Genomic DNA, 13899 nt, shown 5'->3' with positions numbered 1-13899 from the left:
AATTCTAAACTATGTACATGTCTGACCCGGACATTTCACCACCTCCGATTTGCCAAGTACCTACCAAAGTTGGCGCTATTTGGCCATGTATTTTTCTTAGGCTTGGTTTAAGAAGTTTACTATATTTATTTAACTCATAATTATTTTGTATAGGTGAATCTTACCAGTCTATAACAGTTAGTAATAATAGTATTTTGGTCCATGCCCCATTTAGGTATGATTACTTATGGGTTAGATTAGATGAGTTTTTATTTAGCTATTGTACATTTTGTATAGGTAAATTGTGAATTTTCGTCGAATGTTTGCTTACATTTTTCTCGGGCATAAAAAATAAAACTTGCAAAATATTGTTTGGTAAAAAATAAGGTGGGTGTTAATAGAATATTTTAAGTTTTTCGTATTTAATTAAAAAAAAAAATCGATTAGGTATTAAAAAATAATAATGCATAAGTAATATGGTAAATATAGCTGTCATGGTTTATTATACTTTTGAGAATTTAAGCCCCGCTATTTATTTCAGTACCGTTCAATATAGTGACCTTAATTTGCATATGCGATATTAGTAATAAAAATATTAAATACTTTACACAACGAATAAATACATGTGTTTATTTGTAAGTCAACGTGCATTCCAAACATTTTGGCAGAGGTATTTTTAAGATTGTATACAATAAATTTACTAGGCTATTATCTTTGTCAGCTATTTCCACTTTTTTCTTTATGTCTGCTAAAGAAGCAAGCAGGGAGTCAATACGATCATCCTGTAAATAATAATAGTAATAAATAAATATTTTTGCAACATAATTACTAAATCTTCAACTCTAATAATTGTTACCACTGTTTAAACATTTTAATAATAGTTCTATGTGTATTGCACGGTTTACATAATATACATGCATTTATATAAGAGGTAAACAAATAAAAAAAAACCATTTGGGTATGAAAAAATATTGTGTAAGAAACATTGTCTTATTGGAATGACTTTTGAAAAAATACACAACAGACAGCACAGAAATAAAACATAGAATAATTATACTCCTGGATTTTTTTAAAACTTATTTACCTTTATTAATTATTACGTGTACAGTGTAAACATTCACTTTTTTTTTTTTAATAATAGAAATAGGTATAAAAAAATATTTACCAAGTCTTTCTTCCCGGGGAAATTCACTTTACCACGTGATACTTCGTAAGGACACTGTAAAATAAAATTATCATCAGTATCTATTACTATATTCTCATGAATACAATGAACAATCGCAGAGCTTAATGTAATTATTAAAAAATGTTTTAACAACGATACTTCAGATTTAAATCTATAGTTATTTCGAAGAAAACATAAAGTAAGTATAATTGGCTGTATTATCACGCTTACACTAATACATTGCTCCATCAAAATGTTTAATTGCTCCTGTTAGCAAAATATTAAAACATATATTTTATTAGTAATTGAATATAATTTTATAGATTATCATTGGGATATAGGTTATCAATGTTATGCTATAGTGGTAATACCTAGTGTAATACCTACATATTCATCAAGTTCTGTCTGAAGTTGATCATTCATGCTTAACAAACACTGCATTCGTTCCTTATAGACATCCCTTTCGCGCTGCAAGTTTTCGATTTCTGTACATAAATTTGTAACGGAACTCGATTTATTATCATCGTCGTTTCTAAATAAAACATTTAAAAAAAAATATTTCCCGTTAAAAATACATATTAATTACATTCCAATTTAATAATAATTTAGCACTTACAAAGAACTACAATCTTCCTGTTTCGCGCTGGAACATTCCTCTTTGTCGCTTTCACAATCACTGGGGAATTCAGATTCGGTTAAATCTTCTGCCCGGCACGGTGACGCATAAATCTTGTTGGGAAAAATAATTATAAACAATAAATATTTTATCCGCTTTGGGCTCAAAGTATGTTTTCTTTACACTCCTTGAATGTCAGGGGTTAAAGTAGATAACCACATGTATATAAATATATTTTTTTTTTTTGCCGTTCGTTAGAAGCGATGGTCACATAAAATAGTCAACCACACACATGTATAGCGAATTTTTTTTTCAATCCAATCATTTTTAGCCTGGGGTCTTTTTTCGGTGAAATTAATTGCCCCTCAAATAGTAATAGCTCTTTAGAAAAGTTAATAATAATAAAAAAACAAGTAATTTACGTTTGTAGCCAATCCAGAAGCCACTAACACAATGTCTCGCTTTTGGGAGTCGCGTACAAACGTTTGTTTTCTTCCGGTCGATCCGCGAATGACGACGATTTGATTTTTAAGCTCAGTGTCCTGAATATCAAAATAAATTGTTTTTTATACTTTGTTATACATACAAAATTTTTCTAAAATAGGGAAAAAATTGAGTAAACGTCGATAATATGACACCCGTGACGTAAGTAGGATATTATGTAGGTCAATACATAATCGGAGCACCTGCATTTAAGCTATAAATCAATAACCCTCTTTATATACTCCATACAGTATTATAGTTATGTATAATATGTATCTACTCTATATTCAAAGAGGAAAATTATTTCTTTTACAATATAAAGTCCAATTGTATATGGTTATGTATTAACTCTTTAAAAATATAAAAATTTTGAAATAAAATACTAGATACCTGTTTTATTAATATTTCAGAACAAATATATTTCTCGATATCTACTCTTTTTTTGTAGCAAAATATTTAAAATTATATTTTTTACAAAAATAAATGAACATTTGTTTGAAACCGGTTTCATTTACTAAAATGTGTAGTATTTCACAATATTATCAAAATTTAAATTCAACTCAAAATCATTAAACTTACTAAGTACACAAAATTACTATCTATCTCTACAATTTTAGGGTAGAGGATATATTATTTAAGACTTTTTACCTAAAGACTCACCGATTTTTCGTAATCCATATGGTTTATTCTTGTCAATGAATATTAATTTATATATTTCGGTTTATTGTCTAAATATAACCTACTTTTAAAACCCTATCTAATTTAGCGAGAACAACTGTTTTAATTGAGTTGTTTTTCAGAAATATATTGTTTCCGTAGAAACTCTGATAGAAACTAAAAATACAACAAATATTATATCCATGTAATTTATTTGTATTTTAAAACGTAGGCATAATAGTAATTAGAATGATTTGTATGAGCTCGTAAACTATAATAACTATATTATATTTCAGAGTGCTAATAAGTAATATTTAAAAATGTAGTATTCATCTTTACATAATAAACTTATTATGCAACTGGATTAGATTAGATTGGAATAATAAAAAACTAAAATATTATTTTAATAATTAAAAGATTTCACGAGTCAGTTGAATACTAGTTTTTGTTTTAAAACATATGTACCTACATGTTCAATAATTTTTTATTGGTTTTCAGTTATTTCGTTTATGATTTCTTAAAACCATATAAGCTACATTAAGTATACATTTCAAATCATCGATTTGTTTAGAATGAAACGGTTGTAATTGGTCGGTAATTTATATTTTATGGTTTAGCAATAATCGTTTGGATTATTTATTGAATTGCACACAAATGTAATCTGTCGATTGAAAAGAGTTTTATGGAGTGAAAAAAACTAACTAATGATACTATTGTCAAAAAGTATTTAACGGGGGAACTTTTTATTCATTTAAAGGCAATGCCAAAGGCCAAAGCTCATGATAAAAAAAAATATTATTATAAAATAATACGACTGGTAGTTTGTGGATCGTTTGAACTTCCCGCTGATACTATGATTTATGTTGGCTACACTGAACCACGAGGTCGATGACTCACGAGAGTTAAAATATTATTACTAAATAACCTATTTCCCCTACTTTGCGTTTTTTTCGTGGGTAATCGTAATGCCCCTTTGCTGGTTCGGGGTTCCTATGTGAACTGTGAAGCGTACACTGTATATGCCAGCAAGCCGCAAGCCCGTAAGGCAGGGGCCGTCGTTAATTGTATGTTTGTTGATAATAATTGTCAATCGGCGTTCAGTGAAGACAACGATAGTAAATTTTTACCTCGGCGGGTTCGTGAGAGTTTTAATAGTAATATTTTATAAAAATAGTCGTTTAAACAAATCACCGAGTTGTAACTTCGAATATAAATTTGCAAACTGCATTTCGTCACCATAAATTAGCCGATATTAATGTCTCATTCGTATTTGATACTTTTATAAATGTAAGTAATACACCCTTAACAGTAGATTGTAGAATTGTAGGTTGTAGAATGTTTTAGCATTAGACTCTTTATGTCCAGTAATAATTGTAGAAGTGGTGATATGGACGTGGTATTATAGTCATGAACTAAGTGGTGTGCATATATATCTATAATGGGTCCCCATACTTGTCTTAATATAATTTAATGATCTCATAATGGGTACTAATGTTAAGGTAGAGTTTATGTAAGAGTTACAAAAAGAAACCGGTTATGTTTTTGTTTTTGTGCTAGCTTGTTGAGTAGAAAAATATGCAGAACCAAGAGCATTTGCTTCAAGAGATTGAGGGCATAGACGATTACTGGGGCCCAACGTTCCGGGCCATATATGACCAAGATGATGACAGCCGCAAGTTCATTGATACTTTGGACAATCGCATCAAACAGTACGATAAAGATATTGAACGTATGTGCAATTTTTACTATCAAGGTTTTATAGACTCCATTAGAGAACTACAACAAGTCGAACAACAGGCCTCTAAACTGAAAAAACAAGTCATAGAACTCGACATTAATGTACAGAATACCGCCACTGATGTTTTGGTTGCCGGAGAAGAACTTGTTAGGGCTAGACAAGTTGAAAACAATATTAAAATGGCCATTGATAGTTTATCATTGTGTTTGCCTGCTCTCTCCTCATATGGTAAACTACAAAAACAAATGGCTGATAAACGTTACTACCCTGCGTTAAAAACTCTAGAACAACTCGAACAGTTATATTTGCCTCAAGTTTCTCACTATAAATTTTTTAGACAAATGATAGATAGAATACCAAAGCTTAGAGAAAATATTAAAGATTCGTCAATGTCTGAATTAAATAGTTTCTTGGAAACTATTAGAAAGTTTTCATCAAAGGTCGGAGAAGCTGCTATGAAGCACAGTGTCGAACAGCAAAATTTTGACTTTGGCTTAACTAAAATGAAGAAAAGAATTCTTACAGAAAATTCAAATGATGATAATGTATCTGATGACGAAGATTCATTAAGTGCTCAGGATCTTATTGATTTCTCTCCAGTGTATCGTTGTATACATATATGCACAGTATTATCATCAAGAGATACATTTGACGCTTATTATCGCCAACAAAGAAGAGAACAAGCTCTGCTAACTCTTCATCCTCCCAACAATATGCATGAGTCTATTGCGAGCTACTGCAATTATTTACAAAGTATTGTAGGTTTTTTCGTTGTAGAAGATCATGTATTGAATACAGGAAATGGATTGTTAACAAGGTCTTATTTAGAAGACCTGTGGAAAATGGCCTCAGATAAAGTGGTGAGTATTATGAGAACTAATACTGCATATTGCACTGATGCTAATTTACTTTTAAAAATCAAAGACTTAATAATGGTATTTTGTATTACTCTTCGGAGTTACGGGTACTCCGTTAAAAGTTATTTTGATTTATTACATGAAATACAAGAGCACTACAACGAAATACTCATGCAGAAATGGGTTCAAGTGTTTAGAGATATTTTGTATAGAGAAACATTCAGCCATCTTCAAGTCGAAAATCAAGAACAATACGACAATGTTGTACAGACGTTCCCGTATCAAGATGAACAACTAGAAACCTCTCCATTTCCAAGAAAATTCCCATTTTCTTCTATGGTACCGAGTGTTTATGACCAAGTTAAGCAATTTATAAATGCGTGTTTAAAATTTTCTAATGATTTAAACTTTAGCGAAGGAGAGGTTGATGAAATGGTACAAAAATCTACTAAGTTGCTGCTTTCGAGAACCTTCAGCGGGTGTTTATCATCAGCGTTTCATCAACCAAGACTTGGCCTGTTACAAGTGATACAAATTATTGTCGATACCGGATATTTAGAAAAATCGTCAAAGTCTATTCAACAGTTTGTTTCCGAAGCTACAGGATCGTCTGGAGGAACTGTGGGCGATGATGCAGGAATTACATTAGGCGTAGCTAGAAGCGATGCTGAGCATCACATGTATGATAAAATGAAATTGAAATTGAACGAGTTTTTAGATTTAGAAGACTATGATTGGATGTTAGTAGAACCTACTGGTCAAGCTTCGTCCTTTGTCACAGACTTAATAAACTTTTTAAGAGTAGTTTTCAATGCCTTAAGAAATCTTACGGAAGAAGTATCGGTTCATGTTTGTCAAGTAGCATTTGAACACATTTCTAAATCCATTTTAAATTTATTACTGAGTGAGGATATAAAACAATTATCGATGGGCGCTTTGAATCAATTAAATTTGGATGTAATACAATGTGAGTTATTTGCAGCATCAGAACCTGTTGGAAAAACTGATGACCCAGACTTTTCTCAGCATTTCGCTCCATTGAGACAACTTTTGGACTTGCTACTAAGTTGGGACTGGTCCACATACTTCCATGACTATGATCAAGAAACATCAAAATATTCCCACGTTAAACCAACAACAGCAATAACCGTTTTGGAAAAGTTAAAGGAAGCAGACAGAAAAAGTGTATTTTCAGTTTTGAAAAAAAGCGAAAGAGACAAAAAGAAATTACTTGATACTGTCCTAAAACAATTAAAACAGTTAGCAATAACTGTTCAGCAATAATAGTTGAACAAATAAATTATTATATAATCTTAAAATATCTTTCAACTGTTTACTTAGTTGCAAATAAATTATTTTATTCTTATTGCTCATGAATTAAAAATATATATTGATTTTAGCTATAAAAAGTTAATTATAATTTCTTATAGTTTTTATTAAATTATATACAATTTCTGAATATATATATATAACTTATTATTCGATTATTTATTTTTTATTAAATTATTAGTTAACAAAATTGTGTTTAATTCATAACATTGCAACAAATATTGATCAAAAACTTAATTATTACCTAATAAGCTGTAACGAGGACAGTCAAAAAAATAATTATGTATTTTGTTCTTTAAGTTTACAAATACCAATATTTATAATAAAACTGTCAATCAAACCTGTGTATTATTTAAATTAAAACAGATAATAATCTCAAATCAATTTTTATTTAATTGAATTTATAGAATATGCAAAATATGTAAATATATTGTATTTACCAAATAACTATTAATTATTTAAATAAAGTGCCCAGGTTTGTTGTTGACAAAATTTCAATATTACATTTAATGTAATATAGATTATAATAATATATATTACAATATAATATAATCTAAGTATAAATATTTACTACGATGAAATTTTTTTTGTAAATTAAAATTATTTCTGTTCGTTATGTAAACATTTCACAAAAAATTGTTTTGGAGAGCAGTTGTCTTTTTCCCTTAATGTAGTACTTATTAAAGTCGATAGTATATTATTATAATATAGTTTAGTTTTTCCATGTTATAATTTTGTTCAAGGTTATCAATGTCGAGTAATGAAGAATATATTGCTCCTGACGAAGTCAAGAACGCATTGGCTTTGCTGGACAAGGAAGAAGTTTCTTCGAAAAAGCGACTGTTAACGTTTTCTAATCAATGGCACAGTGTTATTAAAGAGATAGATTCTGTAAACCAACAGTTCTCGTCGCTTGACTCGATAAAAAGTAACTTGTGTCAAATAGAAACGAGGATTCAAGACTCTTCTAAGCTCGCTGAAGATATATCATCTAAGGTACGACAATTAGATAAAATTCGTGGACGCGTTTCAGAATGTCAAAAGCGTGTTCAAGATTTATTAGATCTTCAGTTGTGCAGTGAAGGCGTTCAGATTGCAATGAAAAATGATGAGTTGGAAAAAGCAGCTGCGCATGTTCACCGATATCTTTCTATCGACCAAACTAAATTACAACGTACAGCTGATGATATGGCACAAGATTGCTCTATGATAACTAGCTCGCTGAAACACTTACAAAACGCTACTGATCATCTTCAAAATACCGTATCGAAACGGTTTGATCAGGCATCATTAATACAAGACCAAAAGTCCATTGAAAGGTATTTCAAAATTTTTCCTTTACTGGGCATGCACGATGTGGGCTTATCGAAATTTGTTGCGTATCTAGGTAGAATATTAAAAAATACTGCAGACAAAAGTTTAAAAAATGTAATTGATACTTCAATTTCAAGTAATCGAGCTAGTATAGTTTTTGCTGATGGCTTAACGTTTCTTTTTGAAGAGGTAGCCAAAACGATTGAGGTACAGCAACCTTTAATAGAAACCCACTACGGTCCCGATTATATAGTTCAGTTCATGTCTCAATTACAAGTGCATTGCGATACGTTTAGTAATGATATTTTGACTGCATTTCTCAAGACACGAAAAGTAAAAGAATTATTAAAAACAATGTGGGATGAATCGGATCCAAACATTGAAAAACCAGACTCCAAAGATATCGACTTGTTAATTGAAGAAATTGTGTTAATTTTGGCACGGTATGATTTATATGCTAAATTTGTGAATAAACACATCAATGTCGAATTGGAATCAAAATCATCGACCGCTAAGTCGTTTTTAATTAACAGTAAGTTGTGTTGTTCTATACAAGAGTTAATGGGCAGGTATTTGGAATTTGAAAGATACTACATGGAGGAGAGTATTAAAAAAGCTATTTTGATGGACACTTTAGAAGGAGACGAGGCGTTAACTTCTAGTATGGTAGACGATGTGTTTTTTATTATTCGTAAATGTGTAATGCGTTCATTAAGATCAGGAAGTTTGGACTTGTTGTGTGCCGTCATAAATAACGCCATTAACGCTTTAGAAACAGACTTGTGTACGTTTTTTAGCCAAGTGTTAAATTCCGGTTACCCCGGTTCGGGATATTTCAATAGGTTTACCCCAGACTTGGAAAAAATCAGGCAAACATTCTTGGCTTCATTGAACAACACCGAAGTTGCAATTGAATATTCCAGATCATTAGCACAAACGTTTAAAGAAGAAATACCGCTTAAGTTGAAAGACTGTAATATGGAAAAACTGGACAGTTGTCTTAGTGATTTTTCAAGAGTCAATACGCTATTAGTGACTGCAAATAAAAATGGATTTAAGCAGCTACAAAATTCCCTTATTGAACCGAAAATACAAGCATGGGTCGAACAATTTTACGAATACAGTTACAAAATGAGTGAATCTGAGTTTTCTCAGATGGAAGCCGATAATCCTTTTGTACAAAATATAATACTTCAGGTGGACAACATCTTTAAGGAGTTCAAGAATAAATTGACCTCTAACAATTATGACGTTTTTGTTGTGGCAATCGCCATAGAGACATCTGTACAATTAGAAAAGGTTATAATGAAAACAGAGTTTAACCGTTTGGGTGGCATGTCATTAGACAAAGTGGTAAGAACACTCATCAATTACTTCAGCGGTGCTAGTGCATGGCCCGTTAGAGAAAAATTCTCTAGGTTAGTCCAGGTAACAACTGTGCTAAACTTGGAACAAGTGTCTGATTTAAATGAATTTTTGAGTCCAGACAGCGGAATGTGTTTTGCGTGGAAACTAACTCCAGATAACATACGACAGATTTTAAAACTACGATTCGACTTTAGAGAAGAAGACATTAGGAAAATAAAACTATAAAATGTGTCCTTGTTTATTGATATAGCTGTTAAATGTATACTGTTTTATTTGTATAAACTATTGTGTGATTAAATTATTTAATCGGTTTCTTAAACTTGTTTTTAGCCCTAAAAATGTTGCAATTTTATATCTGGTACCTATTTATTTTTTTAGTTAATATTATTTTAGATTATAAAATATATTGTATAATATCTTCCAGGTTTATTTTATATCTATTAAATACATAATATTGTTGTATTACACTAATATATTTATTTTATTAATTGTATACTACTTTTATAGGTACATTTTTAGTTATATAAAAAATATTTTAATGATTAATGCTAAATAAAATTGTAATTATTATAAAATTATTCAATTTATTAAAAATACAAGGATATACTTTAGTCATTTGATTTGTTTAATTGTCACAAATGATTTACAATAGCATTTGAATAAGACTATCTATTAGGATTCTTTATAAACAAACTTATAACCTATTTTTTTTCACAATAAAAACAAATAAGGGCTAGTATTTAAGAAAATTAAAATTTAGAAATTGTATTAGCTGTACAAAAAAATTAAATGAAGAAACATAATTATATTATGAAAAATTATTATCAAAACTATGTCGATTAAAATAATATATAAAGATTAGGTCAAATTAAGAATAACATAAATTATTATAGGAACTTTTTTTACTTTCCCAGAAAAATTATGTTAGAGATTTGTCATAAAAAATTGATAAAAGATAATATTGGTGAGTCTTGAAATTTGTATGCTTTTTTTTATGTTCAGAATGAAAAGTAGCATTCCGTATAACGAAGAGCAGACACTTTTCTTTTAAACAGACGACACTATAATTCTTGCGTTTGGATTACATTTTCCACACTACAATATTTTAACCGTTTGTACCTTATTTTACTTGTTTTTTTAATTTAAAATAAATCATCTAACTAATTACCATAAAGCTTTATTTTAGTAGCAAAAAAAAAAATTTATTTAAGGATAGTTATCATATATTATTATTTATTATATACTTGATATTAAATCATATTTCGCTTGTAGATTATTATATCGTTTTTGTAGTTTTTGTTTTATTTGCATAATGCACTATTGTAGCTATTGGTTTTGTTTTACATAATATAGTTGCAATCATGTTCAAAATATTATTGGTAAACATTTTTAGTCATTGGTGGCAATGTATAAAATAGGTGGTTTACCGGGTGCCTGAACAGTAATGCAGCGGGTTACGGCCCAACTGAGTTCCGTGTCAGACCTGTACGTTAGTGACGAGATATCCGTACTCCTAGAGGAAATCCACGATTTGGAACCTAAAGGAAATATAGCCCCAATTGACGACGCACAGGAATTTGAAATCAACGGCAGTCAGACGGGGGGCTCGTGGCTAGAAGTAACCAACAGCATGGCGGGCACACCGGGTTCATGGGATTCACACGCCAACTACAAACATCAAGAAGCTAACCGAGCTCGGTATAACGGAATAGTCATACACTACGACAAAAAACCGATGAAGACACCTTCAGGTTTTATCCGGGTAATGTTGCTGGTAAGTTGATACATTTTATTATTACTATTATTTTACACTTATTAAAAACATTTTTTTTTTTTATATTTCAGGTGACCTGCTTGATATGCATACTTTGTCTTTGCTTTGCTGGGACGTCTAGATTGGCCCTATTTATGCTACCGATGTTGTATCGAATACGATTTATGCTGTTTGTCACTTTATTCAATTTACTCGTCACGGGAGGAATACTTTTCCTCGATGTTACCCATACAGTGTACCTGTTTCCATTCAATTGGGGCAAGTTGAATGTGCTTTTCTACGTCATTATGACAGTCATGTGTCTTATGAGTTCATCGCTAGTCCTTCATCAAGTGTACTCGTTCCACGAATTTTATACTTGGGTACCGCGGTCTACACGTCACCAATTGCTAGTAGCTGCGGTGAGATTGAAATAAAACAATTCATAAACAAACATACTTATTATTAATTCTTAATTTTTTGCCACAGGTACTAGGTTATATATGTGCTCTCGAGACACTGCTGTTGGCGTTGTTGAGTCGCTGTGATGGTTTGGGAGGTTTGAATTATCGCCACGTCAAAGACGATATGACTAGTCCCCCTAATACTCTGCCACTTCATCAAAGAATACCACCACCTACAGTAGTGTATTCGCCATCACCGTCGCCTTCGTTTTGCTTACGTTCAATTAATCCAAAATCTTAATGCGTAATTAATTGAACTTTGCTTTGAAACTTATGCTAAACTCGATAATTCCATTAAACTAAAAAAACAAAAAATAGTTGTAGTGTTCAATTTAAATTTCTTTTTTCTTTTATAAAATTTTTGTGTGCAATTAATTTTTGATTAAATTTTACAACTTTTAAATTAAATACCAAGTATGAGTCATCCAGTTCCAGAAGCCATTAAGTCTAATTTTTTATGAAATTTTGAGATGATTGAGATGATTTAGGTTTTAATTAACTTCCAAGCATACTTTTACATGATGTTAACACCGTGACTTTATAAATACAGAACTGCCAAAGAGATTTTTAATATGCGACTGATTAGAGGTGAAATGGAGGGCAATGAATCGAGTAGTAAAGTAGTTTCTTTAAATATGTCAAATTGAGGGAGTGTGGGACATTAAGGTTTTTGGAACTGGACTCATATATTCCTTTTAATACTATATATTTTTATATTGCTTCTCATTTTCTATTTGAATAATGTTTTACCATATTATTACATTTATATAGCGAACAAATGTAGTTATATATATTTTTTAAACACTATTTTAAATTTAATTACGGGGTCTTTGTTCTAATAAACTTAAAAAGTTTTAAAAAAGTAAATTACGTATTATAATTATTTAGATTTAATTTTAACTGACAAACTATTTTAAATTTCTAACAGAAATTACTTTGACCACATGCCAATGAAAAATTTACGAAACGACAATTCCCATTAAAGAATAACACCTGTATTGTTTTATACCTTATTTAAATTTATATATATATATTAATTTAGTATTATTATTATAATTGTAATATCTATATTAAATGACGAGTTTTATTGTAACTTCAACGATCTCTTATATTTCCAGTATTATATTAAAGACCTCGATCATTATTTATAGCATGTTTAAGTTGTTTGTTTGTGCTGTGTTGGTTTTATTCATTTGTTTGTATAAGTATGAGTTAATAATAAAAGGTCTAAAAAAATTAGACTAGCTTCTATTAAGTCATATTTTATTTTTATATACTTCTATAACTTATTTTAAAAAGAATGTGCTAATCTATAAATAGTCAGATTTTTCTAGTCATATTATTATTATTATTATTGTTTATTATCAAATCTACAACCTACATGGCCATTTTTTTAAATTAAAATTGAGTTAACTGAATGAATGTTGTAATAAATTGTAACTGCATGTTTTTTTTAAAGAACCTTTTCAAATTATTGCTATCATAAAAATCACAGTACATTTTATTTTTACATCACATAATTGTTTTTATGCCTATAAATAACTCTCTATAATTATTTGAATGGCCAACATAAAATATATGTTTCACTCATTTAATATTGTAATTTGTTAATAGTTAGGATAAATGTTTAAGCGGTGCTTACCTACACTATTATTATTTTAGTCTCACTTTTGTTTAACAAACATTGTTGTAATGTATTATTATAGTAAAAGTGTTACTCTTATTCACTATCAAAAACTATTGTTTACTATTGTTAATATAAACGGTACGACATTATTCTTTAAAGAGTACAAAATCTAATATAATATTATAATAAACAACTATCAAGTATCATATGTTATATGTACTTATGCATATATTTTATATGCAGAACATTACCATAATATTAACAAATAAATTAGGAATATTAATTATTGAAAATGTAATATTAGTGAAAAATAATAATTATATTAGTATTTAATATTACCTAATACTTAAAACTGTAAAGCTGATATTACAACTTAATGTACAATTTCAACCTTTCACTTGGACACTACGTGTTGGTTACACATTTCATATTCTCCACTCGTAATTATTTATCTAACTATGTTTGATTAAACAATTTTAGCATTTTAGCTCTTAAGAAATCAAATATACTTACTATTGGATTTTTTTGTTTATATTTATGAATAAATAA

At 29.6% G+C, this 13899-nt stretch overlaps 3 protein-coding genes across 9 annotated transcripts in view; all 3 read left to right on the top strand.

Annotated features, from left to right (window-relative positions):
* Positions 1-9941, top strand: part of LOC126840939 (conserved oligomeric Golgi complex subunit 4) — a 65471-nt gene extending 55530 nt beyond the window's left edge. The window contains exons 1-2 of one of the 3 annotated variants that reach the window (XM_050576972.1): positions 3920-4035; positions 7568-9941. In XM_050576972.1, the coding sequence (XP_050432929.1) occupies positions 3920-4035; positions 7568-9731 (2280 nt within the window). In that variant the 3' untranslated portion in view covers positions 9732-9941. Of the gene's footprint in view, positions 1-3919; positions 4036-4073; positions 4188-7567 lie in introns of those variants that run through there. The other 2 variants (XM_050576973.1, XM_050576974.1) reach the window with 2 other exon arrangements.
* LOC126840941 (uncharacterized) lies at positions 3927-13343 on the top strand. 5 transcript variants are annotated; one of them, XM_050576977.1, is made up of 5 exons: positions 4077-4187; positions 10509-10617; positions 10925-11280; positions 11352-11681; positions 11749-13316. In XM_050576977.1, exons 3-5 carry the CDS (start codon positions 10951-10953, stop codon positions 11962-11964), a joined length of 876 nt encoding a protein of 291 aa, XP_050432934.1. In that variant the 5' UTR covers positions 4077-4187; positions 10509-10617; positions 10925-10950; the 3' UTR covers positions 11965-13316. The 5 variants fall into 5 exon arrangements, with proteins under 5 accessions (XP_050432936.1, XP_050432933.1, XP_050432935.1 ...); XM_050576979.1 differs by lacking the exons at positions 4077-4187; positions 10509-10617 and adding an exon at positions 3927-4035; XM_050576976.1 differs by lacking the exon at positions 10509-10617 and having other exon boundaries at positions 4067-4187; positions 11749-13314.
* LOC126840938 (exocyst complex component 6) lies at positions 4065-6834 on the top strand. The gene is made up of 2 exons (XM_050576971.1): positions 4065-4187; positions 4458-6834. The coding sequence occupies exon 2, from the start codon at positions 4476-4478 to the stop codon at positions 6777-6779; it is 2304 nt and encodes a 767-aa protein (XP_050432928.1). The 5' UTR covers positions 4065-4187; positions 4458-4475; the 3' UTR covers positions 6780-6834.
* Positions 13344-13899: the final 556 nt, after the last annotated feature.

The sequence above is a fragment of the Adelges cooleyi genome, unplaced genomic scaffold, assembly GCF_023614345.1.
Source record: "Adelges cooleyi isolate 19-005CV unplaced genomic scaffold, UGA_ACOO_1.1 ACOO_flye_CR_arks_rails_tigmint_CR_PRNA_376, whole genome shotgun sequence".
NCBI lineage: Eukaryota > Metazoa > Arthropoda > Insecta > Hemiptera > Adelgidae > Adelges > Adelges cooleyi.
This window is presented reverse-complemented; position numbering and strand designations above follow the sequence as displayed.